Genomic DNA, 18,861 nt, shown 5'->3' on the forward strand with positions numbered 1-18,861 from the left:
TCTTATACATTTGCATAAAATTTTTGAATAAGACGAATGGTCAAACATGTGAGAAAAAGTCAACGGCGTCATCTATTAAAAAACAGAGGGAGTAATTGATTTAGCATAAAATTTAGATCATTTTTACCGGTACTTTGATACGTCATCCCTGTTTCAGTCGATTTCTAAGTCCGTTCTCTTTTAGAAATAAGAAGAAGTCGTATAAAAAAATCTCTTTAAAAAACTCGCATGCTAACTTGAGACGATTGGACTTCTAATTGCAGCTTATGATTTTATAAAAAAAAATCCAAGCGAACAACAGTAATAATATTAAAATAGCCCTTCACCCACTACAACACACGGGCATTTTTTTCTAGTTATGATAAATATAAAAAGTTTTGTTACTATGGCAATGCCTTCTTAAGGTGAATCTCTGTAGTGTAACATTTTGATTTTATCACAAGTCAAACCTCTCTGACTTTAATCTTGTTTATAGAAAAAAACATCAACATCAACACATACTAAATTAGATTTTATCAAAACCATCATGAAATATGTCTTGACATTGTATTTATCTGTTAGTGCATTTTTCTATAATTCAGTCAAAGTTAGAGAATCTCACTAAAGACAAAAAGAATAATTTTCAATATGAAACAGATGTGGTGTATATTTGATAAACTATTGATCAAATGCCAAAATATTTATAACCACAGTAACAGAATAGCAGTAAGGCAAAGCCATACGATACGACGACAGTCAGCATCTATCGTTTGACCCGTATATAAATGCATGGTACGAACGCTAAAAAACCAGCGTTACTACTTGATGAAATTATTGATCAGATTGGCAGTAGCTAGGCATGCTTTCATTTGATGGGTTTTTTTTTTTTTTACTGGCATAGGATTCGCCGGAGTTGAGGTGAAACTTGTGTTCTTTGTACGGCGTGTCCGGCCAACAAAAGATGGGCAGCGTTGAGAGCCAATGCAAGGCAAAAGGGTTGAGTTTTTATCGGCAGATATGGAGGCCGGAATGGCGCAGGGCGGTCGGTCGGCCGGCCGGATTCGCGCGTCGGAGCATGGGTCACTACTCACTACTGTAGTCCCTTTTTTCCCTCTGCAAAATCCAGCCCTGCAACCTGCATCATTCCTGCTCTCATGTTCTATGGCTTCTTGCTGATTCGTTCAAAAAAAAAAGCATTGTACTACATTTGTAGCATGAGTCTAGCTCTATTTTGAAACGCGAGATTGAAAAAACAGATAAATAGAATTTATTTTTTAAGATTTTGTTAGGAATACAAGTGCAAAATATAAAGTTCCGAAAACGGAATGATCGTTTGGTTAGGAGAAAACGTAGGAATCGGATAGTAAAAGATATAGGCTCAAAGGGAATTTTCCAAAAGGTTAGAGCTCTTGCTAACCTTTTCTCCAAAATCTCTCTCTCTCTTCTCTCTCTCTCTATATATATATAGGTCATTCCATAGGAACTTCAAAGGAAAGGAAATGATTCAACCCTTATAAAGGATTTCATAGGAATTTTTCATATAAGATTGAAATCCTCCAAATTTACTATGTTTTTTTTTTACAAGTCAAAGGGGTCTAGTAGTTAGAATACCTTATAGCTAGAAAAAAACAGAAGAGGATATTAAGTTACATGCACCAGATAGTTCACATGAAAGTTTAAACTGAAGCATAAGCTGAGGAGAAAAGATAGACAATTTACTTGTATTTCAATAGAGGACGATACATTGAGATGGATAGCTTAACATATTACATATCTGACAATAAAAAATGGCCTTCCAGAACTGTTGTTGATACAAACCAGAAGATAACAAATCAAATTTCAAATACTGAGATGGCTGAATATGGCGGCCCTTGTTCTACAAGTTGGGTCATCTCAGATGTTGAGGTAAAAGATATCAGTGATTCCATTAGACAAAATGGGGTATTACATCAGCTTCACTGAGCAAACTACAAGCCTATACATCTGCTAAAAAAATATGGTTACATCATTTTGTTTTGGCGTCACAGGATTGTGTACATACTATCTTCTACCACCATCTTTCTTCGAAAATATGCGCAAGTTTGCAGTCTGCCGGCGCCATTCATTTATAGGGACCTAAATTCAGTGGGCACAGCAAACATTTGTGAGTGAAGGAAAAAGTTAAACATGTAATGTCATAGCTATAAAATGAAAGGCTTACTGCTGGAAACCCGCCATAGTCACCGGGCTTCTGAATATCCTTTGTCACCGAACTATTTGCTGCAAGCCGAACCTGTAAATGGATTGAGGAAAAAAAATTGAATGGTTAAAGGGCCTTTAGAGTTGGTCAAGGCTTAAAAGAATAGATTGAGCAATGTAGTTAAATTTGTAATACAGATAAACACAAAACTGAATAGAGACTGAAGTAGTATTAAATCATGTTAACAGGAAGCTATGAAAAAAGAACAGAGATGGGAAAACAGCACCTTTGAAGCAATGGAGACGTGATCCCGAATTGCCACCCTACCACCCAAGGTTACATAGTCCCCCAATCTGTTGATACATGCCAATGACACAAGTTACTAAATCTCAAAAAGCAGGCAAAATAAACATTTAGTCAATGAGATGAAGGAATGCATACGTTGCAGAACCAGCAATTCCTGCTTGTCCACAAATCATGCAACACTTTCCAATTACTACATTGTGACCAATCTGCAAGAGGAACTGTCAATTTGGACAACAAGGGCGGCGGAAGTCCAATCACATTAAGCAGAATATCCAATACCTGAACAAGATTGTCAATTTTGGTTTCATCTCCAATTACTGTATCTCTCCAACTGCACTTAGTAAATAATGATGAAAATTTCCGCTCGCGGGTTAGGTTCAACCAAACATATATTCACAAAGAAAGAGCTGATATTACAAAATGTTTGGTATATTTAAATCAACCATGGAGTGGCCAAAGGAACATTTGCCATTTCAAGGCTGACAAATTACCTCCCTCTGTCAATACATGTATTTGCACCTATCTCCACATGATTTCCAATTTTTACATGCAACATCTGGAGAAGCATAAAGCTTTTCAACATATAGCCATATGATGTTTCAATTGAATCCAAAACAAAACATCTAAATACAGTCTATGAGAGTGATAGTCATCAAACATTTGTATCAAAAGTACTTCTCCCATGTCACTGGCATTTTCTCAGTTTCTTTTTTCTGTATCTCTGATACCAGGTAAGCACATTGGGTGAACGTGACAAATGAAGGACTGAGCATTTCCTTATCCTTTTAATACAAAATGAACCCTCTTTGCGATCCTAGAATATTTCAGCTAACCATTTCACTGCCCTTCCATTTGGAAACTACTAACTCATCATCTTCACAGAACGTTTACTAAGAAAAGGGTTGTTAGAGAGTACTAGCCTGCAGTTTCTTCTTAACCTGTCCATCATCCCCCACAAAGAAACCAAAACCTGAAACAGATGCATCAAACTAAATAGCATCAGGATGCAAGTTTTAATGCTTGATCGGAGTACATAAATCAATATCTACTGGAGCATCAAACAAGAATAGCATAAAAACAAAGGAAACCCAAAAGGTTGACATTTAAATAGATGGACTGGACTTCAATCCACAACAATAAATGTAATTGGGCAAAAGTAGTGAAATTCTGAAGACAGTTCACAAGTTGAGAATTTTTTTTCCTAGTTTGACATGTGTGCAGGTAGCAGAAAGAATCCAAGATTGCAGCAATCTTGCTAGTTACTAGTACCCTCACTGGCAGAAAGAGTCCAAGATTGCAACAGTCTTACTTATCCCTCACTGCATCGTTGATATCATGTAATCGTTTGAGAACTGAATACATAGATGTATGCTCACCATCTTGACCAATGCAGGCGCCATTGTGGAGAGTGCAGAACTCGCCCACCGAACAATTGCTCAAAACAACATTGTACCTGCACACACATCAACATCAAGCACACACAGCTCACTACCAGCAAAATCAAATCACCAAATCAAACAGAATTCCCCCCTTTGTATTCAGATCGAATCGTAGATTAGAAACACCATTACCAGATCCTGGTTGACTGACCGATGGACACGGAGGGCCCGACCACGGCTCCCGAGCCGACGACGACATCCTTGCCAAGAACGGCGCCGGAGTGCACGACGGCGCCGGCCTCCACCACCGCGGTGGGGTCAACGGACGCGGCCCTGTGCAAGACGCCCCCGCCGTTGTGCCACGGGACGAACTCCCCCGAAGCAACCGCCGCATCTGGAAACATCCAAGAAGAAGCTAAGCTAAGCTAACTCAAGATCAAGACGGGAAGCATATATAGGAGAATATAAGTTGATTGCTACCGGAGGAAGCAGCGGAGGCGCCGCCGAGGAACCGCGCGAGGCGAGCGGCGTGACGCGGTGGTGCGGAGAGCCGGAACACCGCCGCCGCCGCCATGGGAGCCGCGGTTCTGCGCAGAGCGGCCGCCATGTCTAACAACGGCGGCGATTCAAGGTTTGAGCGCGGCGTTCGCCGGCGGCGCGGGTAGGTGGGCCTGGGGACTCGGCTTTCAGGCCCATGGGTGGGCAAGGAGATGGGCCAGCGTGCTGGGCTAAGAGGAGAGAAAATTGGGCTGGCCTTCAGCCTGTAGAATAAAGAAGACAAAATTGGTTATATAGCATCAATGTTCACGTTTTTTTATTTTATAGTACCGAAAGATACCGGTTCACTTTAATAGCATCTAAAGTCCACATTGTTTTCCGTCCGCCTTGATCGCTATTGACTCAGCCACGCACACGGTATGACGTCTCTACCCCTCATTGCCATATATTCTACTCGGGTACTATTAAAGTGAACTGGTATCTTTCGGTGCTATAAAACCAAAAACGTGAACTTTAGATGCTACTATATAACCAATTTTCCCAATATAAAAATGAAGGAATGCCATAAGCCTATAATAACTTATTGAGTGGAGGAATTAAAAAAAAAGAAAAAAGGGGAGGATGAAAAAGGAAAGGGGGAGAAAAAACTATTCCCTTTCTTAAAATGTGCCTTCTTTGTGTTTGAAATTTGGTATGAAATTATTGATGAAGAATTTGATCTAAAATATAAAAACTTCTAGTGTGCTACTTCTCATAAATCACTTGTTTATTTTTACCTAATGTTATCCGCAATGCACCCTTCCAGGCTTCCACTCCCCATCCCCTCATTTAGTGACATTATATCACTTTTCTTTTAACCTTAATTCCTCCGAAAAGACCCCAAAAGTCTTTTTATGGAGTATATTGGAAGGAGTGAGTAATAATTATTTCGTTTATTATTATGATTATTAGTTAAATTTGAATTATAGAACTCATTTTTGAATTTGAATTTTTGGTTCTTTCATCGTAGTGTATTTTATAGCATTTATTTTTTAGTCGCTAAGGACACATATGTATAAGTTTTACTCATAAATAATTTTTTATTTAATAATAAGCTATTTGGATAAGCATATGAATAAGCGAAACAATGTGGCTGGAGGAGTGGAAAGAGTTTAGATAAATTTCTAAAATTCCTTTATTTTCAAATATAGAAACTGTTAGAAATTGAAACTAAAACTGAAAGAAAAGAAACGAGAAGTGTGACAAACACACAAAAAAAAAACCAGTGACGAGGCCCACAGATTCATGAAAATGGAGAAAGCAGCATGAAACTTTAGTCAGCACTCGCCCCACCGAGCGAAAAGTTAATCAAGCCCACAGATTCACAGGTCTTTCATGTGGTTGAAGTAATCTCACGGAAATTAAACTTAGGGCTTGCTTAGTTGGCAAAACATTTACCCATGCATGTTACATCGGATACATAGATACACATTTGAATTATTAAACGTAGTCTAATAACAAAATAAATTACAGATTTCGCCAGGAGACTGTGAAACAAATTTATTAAGCCTAATTAATCCATCATTAGTAAATATTTACTTAGCACCACATTGTTAAATCATGACGCAATTAGGCTTAAATAATTCATCTCGCAATTTCTCGGCGAACTGTGTAATTGGTTTTTTTTTACTTTTAATACTTTATGTATTTTTTAAATATTCGATGTGACAGTATGAAAAATTTTATTTGGGAAGTAAACAGGCCGTTAAGAAAATCTGTAGTACGATCCAAATGAGCTCATCCACAAAGGAATACTTTAGGGGTTAGGACGGCTGACAAAAGTGATCAGGCATAGAAAAATGGACGAATCAACTAAAATATAAATAACCCTTTGCATTTATATTATTAGTGATTTAAAAACTAGTGATGTAAAATAGACTAAAGAAAATTCCAAAATTAATTTTAAAATTACATTTCGGTTGGCTACGGCTGATAAGCCAATATAACAAAATACAGACATTAACGTTGATACTCCCTCAATCTTAAAATAGAGTAACATAGTACTAGCATACGCACACTTTAGGACAATATATAGGAATTCATGGCAATAGTAGGTTATAGGCTGTATATGTTACTATATTTTACTCATCCCATTGTAAAACATAGGGATTACGATGTGTCTTCTTTAATTTTGGTTAATAACTTAATATATTTTAGGATGGAGGGGTAGAAATTGTAGAACGGTGAAAGTGGTTAAGGGCAAGTACTATGAGCATCCAAGCACAATCTTCTAGATATCACATAAGCTAAAATAGTGAGGTGGAGGAGAGAAGAGATGAGAGAGATAAGCAGCCACCTCTTATGTAAGAGGCAACCACTACATAAAATTCAAGACAAAAGGAGAGAGGGGAAGAGTAAATTGGACAAACAAACATTGGGGCTAATGTATTAGAATTAGTATAGATGTGATATATTGTACATGTTACCTCTACATTTATTAGTTGATGATGTGGTCAAGATTAGATACAACATCCACCTCTTTTATAAAACTTGCCCTAAGATTGATATTTTATTTTGAAGGAGGGAGTACACAGTGGGTCTGTTTTGCTGTTATTTTTCACGGCTGCGGCACAGCCGACACGAACAGTGCCGTACTCACTGTGCACAGCTGCAACCGCAGCCGCAGCTGTGGTAGCCGACCTACCGAACGCTCCCATTGATGGTCTTAAGGCTGTGTTTGGGAGGAGCCGACACGTAAAACGAAGTACGTATTATTACATGATTAACTAAATATTAATTATTTTTTAATTTAAAAGGATTAATATGATTTTTTAAAGCAACTTTTGTGTAGAAATTTTTTATAAAAACACACAGTTTAGCAGTTTGAAAAATATGTGTATGAAAAACGAGAGAGGTGAGTTAGAAAATCTGGGGGAAGAACACGGCCTAGGCAGTCAGCGGCGAATTTTGGTGAGCAGTGTTGGTCGGCAGCGTGCTCTGGATTAGGGATGAAACTGGTTCGGATAGTTTCCGTCCATCCGGACCATTTTTTTTTATTCGGATAGTTTCGGTCGGAATTATCCGGAAATTATTGGATTCGGAAACGAATTCGGATATTTTTTTTCTTGGAAACGAAAATGAATACAGTAAGGGTACTATCCGTCGGAATCGGAAAACGGTAAGAAACTATACGGAATTTTTTTCGAATATCCGCAGACATTGAGCAAATTTTAGAAAAAACACGTATATATATATATATATAACTTTTTCATACGGAATCGGATGAAGATAAACTTTATATCAATATTCTAGAGCACTATGAGATCTACAACTTTATTATTGACTATTTTATTATTTGAGGTCATTTAAAGGTCTAAATATTCATTATAATATACCATATTAATTTTACAAAATCTCAGATCTACAATTCAAACGACATCTGATGGAGATGTGTTCCATATCAAAATTGTAGAGCTTAATGGGATCTACCACTTTGTAGTTTATAACATTTGTATTTAAAGGCATTTAAAGTATAATACAAACATTACAAGTTTCGAAGATGTGAAGTAAAATAAATAACATCTCCAATTTATACAATGGTAAGTAAGTTATATATCTAGTAAAAGGTCTTGGGAATAGAAAATGATAATCATATTTGCATATGGTCTTAGAGGAAATCGATTATCACATACGGTTGTGAGACCATCTATAAAATTGACGATATAAATGTTGGAGATATTGAAATCAAATAATAAACGATATCTCTTCCTTAATCAAGAAACTCAATTTGAGGGGTTTTTTATATACCGGTAAATATTCGCTACCGTATTCGTTCCGTCTCGTATTCGCTCCGTATCTGTATTCGATAATATTCGATTTTATTTCCGTATCTGAGTTTTCGATTCTGATTCGCTAGTTTTCGTTCGTTTCTGATCCGTTTTCATCCCTCTGCTGCCGCGGCACGAGCGGAAAGGTCCCTGCACAGCACAGCACTACACCTCCGCTGGTAGGGTAGCCACACGTCCGTCTTGCCATCTTGGTGTGCCTTGGTGCTTCTGACACCTAGGCCACCGAGTGAGCCTTTTATATTTTCTACCTACCTTTCGGCAACGATTTCTTTTTAGTTTATTTATTATTATCACTCCTCACATGCACATGTCACTCCTGTTGTTTATGTTACTCCTATATAACATCATCCATTGTACAGTACTAGTACCATGTGGATTTTTTTTATTTTTTTAGACTTTTTTTATTTTAAATTTTATTAATTTCTAAAAAGTATTTCTAAATCAGAATCCCGTGGCCAAATAACTTTGTCAAGACAGTGTTGTTAGCTAGCGTGACAAAACAACGTTGCCACAGGCAAAAGATTCAATTTTCAGAAATACTTTTTGAAAAGATCTATTAATAAAATTAAAAAAATAAAAAAATTCTACCACATGTCAATGTGTGTTCTTCCGATAATGCTTGCTAGTACAGCAAGCAGCAACCTTAGCACGGAAGAAATGATGAATTCCACAGGATGGATTATGGTTTCTTCGGTACGAGTAGTAATTCCTGTTTGAGGATTTTTCACAAAATTATGAGTTTCTCCGGCTCTAATTTAAAGAGCAGAAAAGTTCAACAAAAGCATATGATATACCAACTTGACTACGCAATCAGCAGGCAGCATCTATTCCTTGCAACAAAAGAATGTACCAGTACTGTTCCATCCAGATCCGGGCATCTCACATTGTCATTGTCAGCTCCTCCACAATTAAGCAACCTAGCCTTAATCATCTGCGCTTCCCAACGCCCAATTTGTTCGGTAGTGATAAAAATAAAAATACAGGAAACTATTAAAACACTACTAATTGAGTTTTAATTATTTTATTTTTTTTAAAAAATAAATTTATCTAAATATTTTAAAATAATTTCTATATATAAAGTTTTCGTACAAAATATATCAGCTGTTTAAGAAACATGTTAAGAGACACCCAAATAAAATAAATCTGACGTGTGTCTCTCTTACTTCTTGTTGCTTCTTGCAAGTTAAACCAAACCAACCCAAACCAAAGCAGCAGCAGCCAGCAGGAACAGCAAATTAAATTTGTCCAATTAATGCCATGTTTAGTTTCAAGATATTTCTTTAAACTCTAACTTTTCCATCTAAACTTTCCTACATATAAACTTTTAACTTTTTGCTACACACAAACTTCCAATTTTTTTATCACATCGTTTCAATTTCAACCAAACTATCAATTTTGGGGTGAACTAAACACACAGCTTTTTTTCCTGGTTTCTTTCTGCTTCTGTGTTCTTACCCACCTTTTTTTTTCCTTTCCAATTTCCATTTCGTAGTTTACTTTACTTGTTTGTTCCTCCTCTTCTTCCCTGACACGACACGAACCCGACCACACGAGCCTTCTCCGCTCGCGCCGCCGCCGTCCACGCCCACCGCTCGCCGTCGCCCCCCCCCCCCCCCCCCCCCCCCCCCCCGCAATTCTCGTCGCCTTCGAGGCGCGCGCTGGTCCGCCGCCACGCCGGCTGTGTGGGGGTCTCGCTTGCCCAGATCGCTTCGGCTCGCCTCTTCTTCCCCGACATCGCGTCTCCGCCTTTCCTCCCCGCCGCCGCCCACAGGTGAGCTCCTCGTATGAATTCTGAGCCACAGCAATTATTTTGCAAATGTGCGAAGGTAGAAAGCATCCTGTAGTACAGAGCAACAAGCTTTTTTTTTTTTTTTTGTATGTGTGTTCTTCCCCCATGAAGAGACAAGTGAACAATTGCTGCCAGAACTTTTGTTTCGTATGTGTGTTCCTCCTTCCTGAAGGAAGAGATAATTGAACAATTGTAGGAGTCTTGGTACCAGAACTTTTTTTTTTATGTGTGTTCTCTTCCCCTGAAGAGTTAAGGGAACAATTGTAGGAAGACCTAGTACCAGAACCACTGCAGTAAAATAGGGGCTTTACTATACAGCTAATGAAATAAATATACCTTGTAGGATACCATGCTAATGTGTTTAAATTGTGTTATCTTCTGCCTGTGGGAGCAGCAAACAATCCATGCATTTTTTTTTAGGATCCTTCCTTTTAAGTTGAATTCAGGGCAATGCATTGAATAAATTCGTTTGATCTGTTAATTTATGAGCAGCAAGGCACATTCTAGTTTCGTGTGAAAAAAGATGGATTTTTCTTGCGTCCACTTCATGTTTCTGTTTATCTTAGTATGTTTCATTTTTGTCTTATGCCTCTGAATATCTTTTAGAAATGATTTCTGATGTTGACGTTTGAGTTCACTACTCGCTTGAATGAGTTTATACATCAGCATTTTTTTTTATTTATGCAGCTCTGACCACAAGTCTGGAACATTTCTCCAGTGACCAAGTGCTCACACTTTCTGCTTCGGTTTCAATTATGAATTCTCAGTGACTCAGGGAGCCATATTTCTATGGGAAGAGAAAAGCTGCGCAAGCAACGTTCTGGTCGTCTGATTGAAACCCTCAAAATGGAGAGGGTCAGGACTATCCTGACTCATAGATACCCATACCCACATGAGCACTCAAGACATCTCATGATTGCTGTATTTGCCATCTGGCTTTTCTTCGTTTCATCGGATAACTTGCAAACTCTTATAATGAAGTTGGACAAGAATTTCAAATGGTGGTCGATGTATGCTTGTTTAATTGGTTTCTTCTATTTCTTCTCATCACCTTTTATTCGAAAGACTATCAAACCGAGCTATTCAAATTTTAGTCGTTGGTAAGCAACCTCTTGAGTCTGTGAGAAGGTAAATTAAGCAAAACATGGTGTATTTGTTCTCTAAAGCCGTTCCCTGCTGCAGGTATATTGCTTGGATATTCTTGGCAGCATTATACCATCTCCCCAGTTTTCAGTCAATGGGGTTGGATTTACGGATGAACCTTTCTCTTTTCCTCACCATTTATATCTCCTCTCTAATTTTCTTGATCGTATTTCATGTCATCTTTCTTGGCCTGTGGTATTTGGGCCTTGTTTCTCGTATGGCCGAGAAAAAACCAGAGATGCTTACTATAATCCAAAATTGTGCAGTAAGTTTCTTTGGATACAGTAATTATAGAAGTGTTTTTTTTTTATTTTCACCTAATCTTGTTTAGTTACCACTTATCAGCTGTTCCTTATCTATGTTTTTGCATTTTGTGCTGTGTTGCAGGTTATAAGTATAGCTTGCTGCGTACTTTACAGCCACTGTGGTAACAAAACTATTACGAGAGATAAATCCATTGACCGTAGAACTGCTAGCTGGGTTGCGTTCTCTCTGTGGAAAAAACATGATGACAATTCACTGATTTCAAAGCTATTGCGCATGCATAAGTTTAAAGAGCAGATTTGCTCATCCTGGTTTGCTCCGGTTGGCTCTGCTAGCGATTACCCTCTCCTATCTAAATGGGCAATTTATGAAGAAGTTAGTATTGCTTCACCTTCTGTGTTTCTCTTGATGTTTTTTTTAGTTTATTCTTATTTTTTTTATGTTTGCTCCAGTTAGCTTCTAATGGATCCGGGCATTCCAATGACATTTCACCTGTCTACTCTTTATGGGCTACATTCATTGGTCTTTACATAGCCAATTATGTCGTGGAGCGGTCAACCGGGTATGTCAACTATCTTAACGTATCCACCTGATAACTCACTTGTGTACTATGGAAATTTAGAAGACAAATATATGGATTCTTTCATCTTGAAAAAGCAACAGTTGATATTGGAAAGGGAACTAACTTCACCATTTGTTCATATAACAGAGCTGTATATAATATGTTAATGTTCGGTTTTTTAACTTTCAGCTACATGAATATTTAGACATGTTCACAATTTCATATGCTTATGAAATCTAGGAGATAACTAAAAAGGGAAAAACCATGTTCACACTGTGTAATGGCCGTGTTTTGGGTTTTCTACCACAAACCAGATCATTTGAAATATAATGATCTGAGTTCTAATTCTTTTTTGTATAATGGCCAAATAATAAAGAAACTAATTGTTTCCTTGGTTATTTAGTTTTTCTCAACTCACTTTCTTATCTTTGTTTCATTTGAGTTGCTTATAGATGGGCTCTAACTCATCCTTTGACAATGTCGGAGTACGAAAAATTGAAGAAACAACTGAAACCAGATTTTGAGGACATGGTTCCTTGGTACTCTGGGTATGCTGATGACACTCTACCTCTTGCTACCTCGCTTGGTGTACACAGTGACTAAATATTCGTCGATTTGCTTGCTCTGCAGGACATCAACTGATTTATTTAAAACCGTTTTTGACCTCATGGTATCTGTGACTCTCTTCGTTGGTCGGTTTGACATGCGGATGATGCAGGTATGTGACCTGTTGAAGTTGAAACTTGTTCCTCACTTCCTCTTTTTATTTTGGTTGTTAGTTTTCAGCTTTTCCTTATCTCGTGAAGTCATGATCCCCTCTTCACTATTTTTTTCCCACTATGTTTCCTGTTAAATGGATAGCACTAGAATGATATATATATACTTCCTTTTACATTGTGGTTTATGTTTTCACTTCCTATCGAGGTCGTTTGTCCTGTTAACTTAACCATTGATATTTTCTTTTTAATTCTTGACCAGGCTGCTATGAACAAAACTCCAGATGAATCTAAGAGTAGTGACCTGTTTTATGATCATCTTGATGGAAAAGACGAACTCTGGTTTGATTTCATTGCAGATACTGGTGATGGTGGCAACTCGACTTATGCTGTAGCACGGTTACTTGCTCAACCTTCTTTAGCCATAAAATCGGATGGCTCTAGGCAGACATTTCCCCGTGGACAGCTACTCCTTATTGGTGGAGACCTAGCGTATGTTTCTATCTTTGGTCATACAATTTGCGTTGTAAAAAATTCTCGATTAATATGGCCTAAGACAAGGCGAGCAAAATAATTCATCGCAGAATGTTTTTGTTCTGCAAGCTGAAATTTTAGCTATGGATGATATCATATATTGTTTTTGTGTCATCTCATTAGTACCCTTTCCATTGTTATTAGTTAACTTATACAGTTTTGGAGTTTCCATATTGATATTAGTGTACTATTCCACAAAGATGATAATTTTGTTCCTTTTCCCACAGATATCCAAATCCGTCTTCATTTTCATATGAACGGCGTTTTTTCTGCCCTTTCGAGTATGCCCTCCAGCCTCCTGCTTGGTATAAACCTGAACATATAGCATTGGAGAAACCTGAACTTCCCCTTGGAGTTTCTGAGCTCAGGAAATATCGTGGACCACAGTGTTTTATGATTCCTGGAAACCATGGTAACTGTCACACATCTGTAATTTTATGCAGTAGCATCATGGTTTACAAAGTTTTCTTACCATGTATTCCTTGTCATTCGCTGATGTGTTCTATTTGTTATGCTAATGATGTTTTGGTATGGAATACCCAATTATATTTCCATGACGCTAGTGTGGGTTGATCTATTGAAAAACAGGACTGACAAAATCCACATTGTTTTGAGCAGATTGGTTTGATGGACTGCACACATTCATGAGGTATATCTGTCATAAAAGTTGGCTGGGTGGGTGGTTCCTACCTCAGAAGAGGAGTTATTTTGCCTTAAAGCTTCCTAATGGGTGGTGGGTTTTTGGCCTTGACCAAGCTCTTCATGGTGACATTGATGTCTATCAGTTCAAGTTTTTTGCAGAGCTATGTCAACAAAAGGTAATTACATTGCGTCATCTTTAGGCTATTAGCAAATTATTTTTGTGGTGAATGCTATGGTCTACATTTGTGAATTTGTTGTTTCGGTTCTTCTAGTGAAAACACAATTTGATTGTAGTACACCAGTGACATTATTCTACAGGTTAGTAATATGTACTAGACGTTGTTATCATGACCAGAAAATTATGCATAATTTCACGTGAAGTTTACCGCGTGTGGGTTTTCTTATTGACTAATACTACTTGTAACTATGCAGGTTGGAGAAAGTGATTCTGTAATTCTTATAACTCATGAGCCAAATTGGCTTCTTGATTGGTACTGGGGTGATAAAACTGGAACAAACGTTGAGTATTTAATACGTGAATACCTCAAGGGAAGATGCAAACTGCGGATGGCTGGGGATCTGCACCATTATATGCGCCATTCTTTCATTGAATCTAAAGAACCAGTTCATGTGCAACACTTACTTGTAAATGGTTGTGGTGGGGCCTTTCTGCATCCAACACATGTCTTTGAGAATTTCAGAGAATTTTATGGGAACAAATATGAAATAAAGATTGCATATCCTTCTTATGACGATTCTAGCAAGGTAAGGTTGATTCCTGCTTGTGTGCCTTCAGCCCTTCATTTGGTTCATTACATAGCAGAGCTTGCCCTTTCATGTTCATGAGCCGATTCTATTTATTGCCAATTTGACTTCTCTCCATTGTTTGCCCTTCCAGATTGCACTTGGTAATATTTTGAAGTTCCGAAGGAAGAATTGGCAGTTTGATGTGATTGGTGGTTTTGTGTACTTTGTTTTGGTTTTCTCGATGTTTCCGCAGGTGAGAGACTAAATTATTTATGAATTATTTAATTCATAGTAAATCATTTTGCTTATGCACTATGTGGTTAATGTGAATACTTATAGCCTAGAAAGACCATCCAATTTTCATATGCACGAATGCTATATTGTAAAGTCCATGAAGGATTGTTCTCCAACAGCATATTATATGCTTGTCTGATTAAAGTAGTATCGTATATGTTTGGCACGGAAAAATAACCTTGGTGGTATGAGTTCATTGATGATTATGCCCTGCTACTTACAATTGATATTGGACATGACCTATACTCTCCAGAGTATTTTAGGACTTAAGAATAATGCCTGATATCCTCTATATAGTTTTGTTTTTTGTTGCGTTGAATTGGATTTAGGAAAATTATTAGGGCTTTGCTGATAGAATCATTTCAGGCCTATTCCCAAGGGCGCATTAACATATCTGAGACTTCATGAACATTTCTCATAGGTTCATAGTTGTACTTTGTAGGTTTAGTTGCCTGTAGTCTGCTCCATGAACTCTATGGACCAACAGTTGGTGATAAATAATGTTCATCTAGACAATTAATGTGCATGCACCATATAATAGAAGCTAAAGCAACAAGAACCACATTTCAACTTTGGGCACTAGAGTATCAAATTTATATTAGAGCAGTGCTAGAAGTTTCTCAATTACTGTTCTTTTGTGGCCTGACATAAGTATATATGATTTTCAGTGTGATTCCTTTCGTATCTTACGTGAAGACTCTTGGGCTGACCGTGTCAATAGTTTCTTCACTGCAATGTGGAATGTTGTTTTTGAGATTCTGGAGCATTCCTATGTATCCCTGGCTGGTGTTGTTACTCTATTGATGGTATCTTTTTTCTTTGTACCCACAAAACTATCACGTAGAAGACGTGCCTTGCTTGGTTTTCTTCATGCTGTGGCCCATCTAACTTCAGCACTGATACTGATGCTGCTTATGGAATTGGCTATTGAGATATGCATCCGCAACAATCTATTGGCAACATCAGGTCGGTGTGTTATCTTTCTTTTTTTTTCATGCATCGTTGCTTGATATATCATGTAATGTTTGTGCAAGCTTTAATCCTGTGTTCTCTCTTGGTTTAAGATGGCAGCATTCCATTTTTACCACGGCTTACCACAGCTGTCAGAAACTTAATGCGGTTCTATAATAGTCTATATTATTTAATGTCAATTTCTTTGGTTATAACTCCATTTTTTTTTCATAAGAACTTGTGTCTAACTTTATTGTTACAATATGGGTAATGGTAGTCATCCTAAGGTTATCAGAAATGTTTGGAGAAGAGACTAGGACAGTGTACTAACTTGCAACCATTGTGTATTCTTGAATTGGTTTCTTATACCCTTTTATGAGTTGGCAATGTGGCACGTGTTTATTTGTACCTCTATTTTATGTCTCAACTATTTAACGCCTGAAATGTTCATTTTCTATTCCTGTCCTTATCCAGGCTACCATACCCTCTACGAGTGGTATCGCAAGGTCGAAAGTGAGCATTTTCCTGATCCCACAGGGCTTCGCACTCGTCTGGAACAATGGACTTTAGGTCTTTACCCTGCATGCATTAAGTACCTGATGTCTGCATTTGACATCCCTGAGGTTATTCTTCATAAATATACCAGAATCGCTATTTCTGACTTCCTGTACCATTTTCAACCCTGTAATGTATATTTGCTATTTCAGGTTATGGCAGTTACGAGGAGCACAATCTGCAGAAAAGGAATAGAGTCCCTTCCTCGAGGAGGAGCGATCATCTACTATGTTTGCGTCTTCCTGTACTTTTGGGTCTTGTCAACACCAGTTGTATCACTGGTGTTTGGGAGCTACTTATACATATGCATAAACTGGTTTCATATTCATTTCGATGAGGCCTTCTCCTCACTGCGCATAGCCAATTACAAGGCATTTACACGGTTCCATATCAAGAAGAATGGAGACCTTGAAATTTTCACCTTTGCTGTCGACAAGGTAAGAAGCCTGCCGATTTAATTTCTGTTTGTCAACTTAGCAATGCATCGTTCAAACATGCTCGCTCTCCTACATCTTTCATGTATCTGGAACCCCAAGACTAAGATATTTATTTAACTCCTGGAAGGCATCTGTAAAACATCCAAAAAAGTTCTCAAGAAGCAAATAGCATTTCCTATTGATTTTTCTCCAGAACTAGACTAGACCTAGGTTATGTAGACTCGGAATTATATGTCGCACACTGTTCCCAAGGATTAGCAAAATCGAAATAGTGAAATTCTTGGGTCATTTCAATGGGTTAAGTTATGGATTTTTTCAGTGAGACCTACATAAATGTTTCTCTTTAGAAAGAACCAAACAAGCTGTTGTGCTTTGTGAATCAATCAGGTGCCAAAAGACTGGATGCTGGATCCAGACTGGGACATGGAGCCAAAGGAGCCATTCCAGATGAGCTACACCAGGAAGTTCCCCAGCAAATGGAGGGCCGCCTCCGGCTCGGACCCAACCAATGCAGTGCGGATCGTCGACCATTTCGTCATCCCTCGGACACCCCCAGATTCCCCAACCTCAGGATCTGCTAGTTGATCAATTGTAGCCTAGCTTAAGATCATAGTGTTGTAATGTACAGTGTAGTAGCTATCTTGTTCTACCTCCCTGTATAAATTGTACAGCAACACAAGAAGCCTTCTGACATACTCTAGCATAGAAGAAATAGGGAAAGAAAAAGAAAATGAGAAAAGGGTGGGATGGGGCACTGCTTGTAATGCTACAGATGTTTTTGTTAAACGAAACATTATTGGTTCAGTAATGATGGTTCATTGTTGTATGATCAATGTGCAAATTGCCTCTGATGCCTGGGCAAGTGACCTGATGGGAATTTTGTGCTGTCAGTTTGTCAACTCTACTGTTTATGGTCACTCCTAGTTTTGGTGCCATACCCGTTTATGATTGAGTACTTACTACTACTAAATGACTGAGTATCAATGCAGGTAATAACAGTGTTTCGATCAGATGTTTATCTTGACGATAACATTAACAGATGATGTTGCCTGCCAAGTTTTCTCGATATCTCTAATTCAACAGTAAGTAATTCGTTCCTGGCAAATATTCACTCATAAGAGAGTTTCAGACAATTTCGTGCTTTGGTTTATTGGTCCTATCTTTGCTTGTTGGCTTATTAGACATAGTCAATTTTAAATTTTAAATTTTAAATTTTATTTTTAGAGTTGATTTTATGATTTATTTTATCCTTTTTTTCTGCTCTTATCTTTAGAACTACTAATAATACAAATATAAATTTTAATCATATACTACTTCCTTTTTTAATAGATGACGATGTTCACCTTTTGTCACACGTTTGACCGTTCGCTTATTAAAAAAATTTACGTAATTATAATTTATTTTTTATGAGTTTTTTTTATCACTCAAAGTATTTTATGTATGACTTATATCTTATACATTTATATAAATTTTTTAAATAAAACATATGGTTAAACATGTCTTCAAAATTAACGGCTTCATCGCTTAAAAAAACCGAGGGAGTATTACTTTTAGTCGCTTGATTTGTTCCTCTACGAATCATCGGTCGTAGCTCAAAAACCCAAGACAAGGAAACAATCAAACAATGCTTTGCGTACAGAATACAAACAGAAGACATGAGGAAAAATCAAAAAGCAAAGAGCGGCCGACATGTGAACAGTAGAACAAGTCGGTGGGCGAGACGGAGACCGGAGGTGGAGAAGACGGTGGAGCAGCGAGACCAAGTCCCCCCCAGCGGCGAGCTCCACGAGCACCGACCTCGCCGGCGGCGTGCGTGGCGGCGCATGCCGGTGAGCCAGCGGCGGCGCCGTACATTGCTCCTCCCCCCGATGGGCCATGGCCGACGCAGGCCGCGCCGGCGATCCCGACTGTAGCCGTCCAGCCCATTAAGGCCCAATAAGAGTCTTTCCAATGGTGGTGAGTGGTGACTAACGAAATTTGGACATATTGACTCTTTTGAAAAAACTCATTTCAAGAATAGACCGTGTCAAAATTTGTTGTAAAAATGAAATAATTTTTT

The 18,861-nt window shown here is 38.1% G+C and overlaps 2 protein-coding genes across 2 annotated transcripts; one reads left to right on the plus strand and one right to left on the minus strand.

Moving 5' to 3' along the window:
* Positions 1–1,686: 1,686 nt before the first annotated feature.
* On the minus strand, positions 1,687–4,578 carry LOC127778696 (probable UDP-3-O-acylglucosamine N-acyltransferase 2, mitochondrial). Its single transcript, XM_052305320.1, has 10 exons — positions 4,324–4,578; positions 4,036–4,237; positions 3,841–3,917; positions 3,385–3,434; positions 2,956–3,020; positions 2,744–2,795; positions 2,600–2,670; positions 2,445–2,511; positions 2,180–2,251; positions 1,687–2,094 (listed from the first exon to the last, which is right to left on the minus strand). The coding sequence occupies exons 1-10, from the start codon at positions 4,448–4,450 to the stop codon at positions 2,020–2,022; spliced, it is 858 nt and encodes a 285-aa protein (XP_052161280.1). The 5' UTR covers positions 4,451–4,578; the 3' UTR covers positions 1,687–2,019.
* Positions 4,579–9,711: 5,133 nt separating this feature from the next.
* On the plus strand, positions 9,712–17,628 carry LOC127779784 (uncharacterized). Its single transcript, XM_052306685.1, has 16 exons — positions 9,712–9,939; positions 10,645–11,057; positions 11,140–11,365; positions 11,488–11,739; positions 11,817–11,926; positions 12,379–12,474; positions 12,557–12,644; positions 12,905–13,134; positions 13,404–13,588; positions 13,795–13,994; positions 14,251–14,583; positions 14,717–14,818; positions 15,528–15,825; positions 16,285–16,433; positions 16,518–16,802; positions 17,190–17,628. Exons 2-16 carry the CDS (start codon positions 10,747–10,749, stop codon positions 17,385–17,387), a joined length of 3,063 nt encoding a protein of 1,020 aa, XP_052162645.1. The 5' UTR covers positions 9,712–9,939; positions 10,645–10,746; the 3' UTR covers positions 17,388–17,628.
* Positions 17,629–18,861: the final 1,233 nt, after the last annotated feature.

Source organism: Oryza glaberrima, chromosome 7 (assembly GCF_000147395.1).
Source record: "Oryza glaberrima chromosome 7, OglaRS2, whole genome shotgun sequence".
Taxonomy (NCBI): Eukaryota; Viridiplantae; Streptophyta; class Magnoliopsida; order Poales; family Poaceae; genus Oryza; species Oryza glaberrima.

Bases quoted from the DNA above. Each gene is read 5' to 3' on its own strand.
- LOC127778696 (XM_052305320.1), bottom strand. From the start codon at position 4,450: ATGGCGGCCGCTCTGCGCAGAACCGCGGCTCCCATGGCGGCGGCGGCG. The intron at 2,671-2,743 runs GTATTGGATATT...TTCCTCTTGCAG, and splicing joins AAATTGACAATCTTGTTCAG to ATTGGTCACAATGTAGTAAT. The intron at 2,252-2,444 runs GTGCTGTTTTCC...ATCCATTTACAG, and splicing joins ACGTCTCCATTGCTTCAAAG to GTTCGGCTTGCAGCAAATAG.
- LOC127779784 (XM_052306685.1), top strand. From the start codon at position 10,747: ATGGGAAGAGAAAAGCTGCGCAAGCAACGTTCTGGTCGTCTGATTGAA. The intron at 12,645-12,904 runs GTATGTGACCTG...ATTCTTGACCAG, and splicing joins TTGACATGCGGATGATGCAG to GCTGCTATGAACAAAACTCC. The intron at 13,135-13,403 runs GTATGTTTCTAT...CTTTTCCCACAG, and splicing joins CTTATTGGTGGAGACCTAGC to ATATCCAAATCCGTCTTCAT.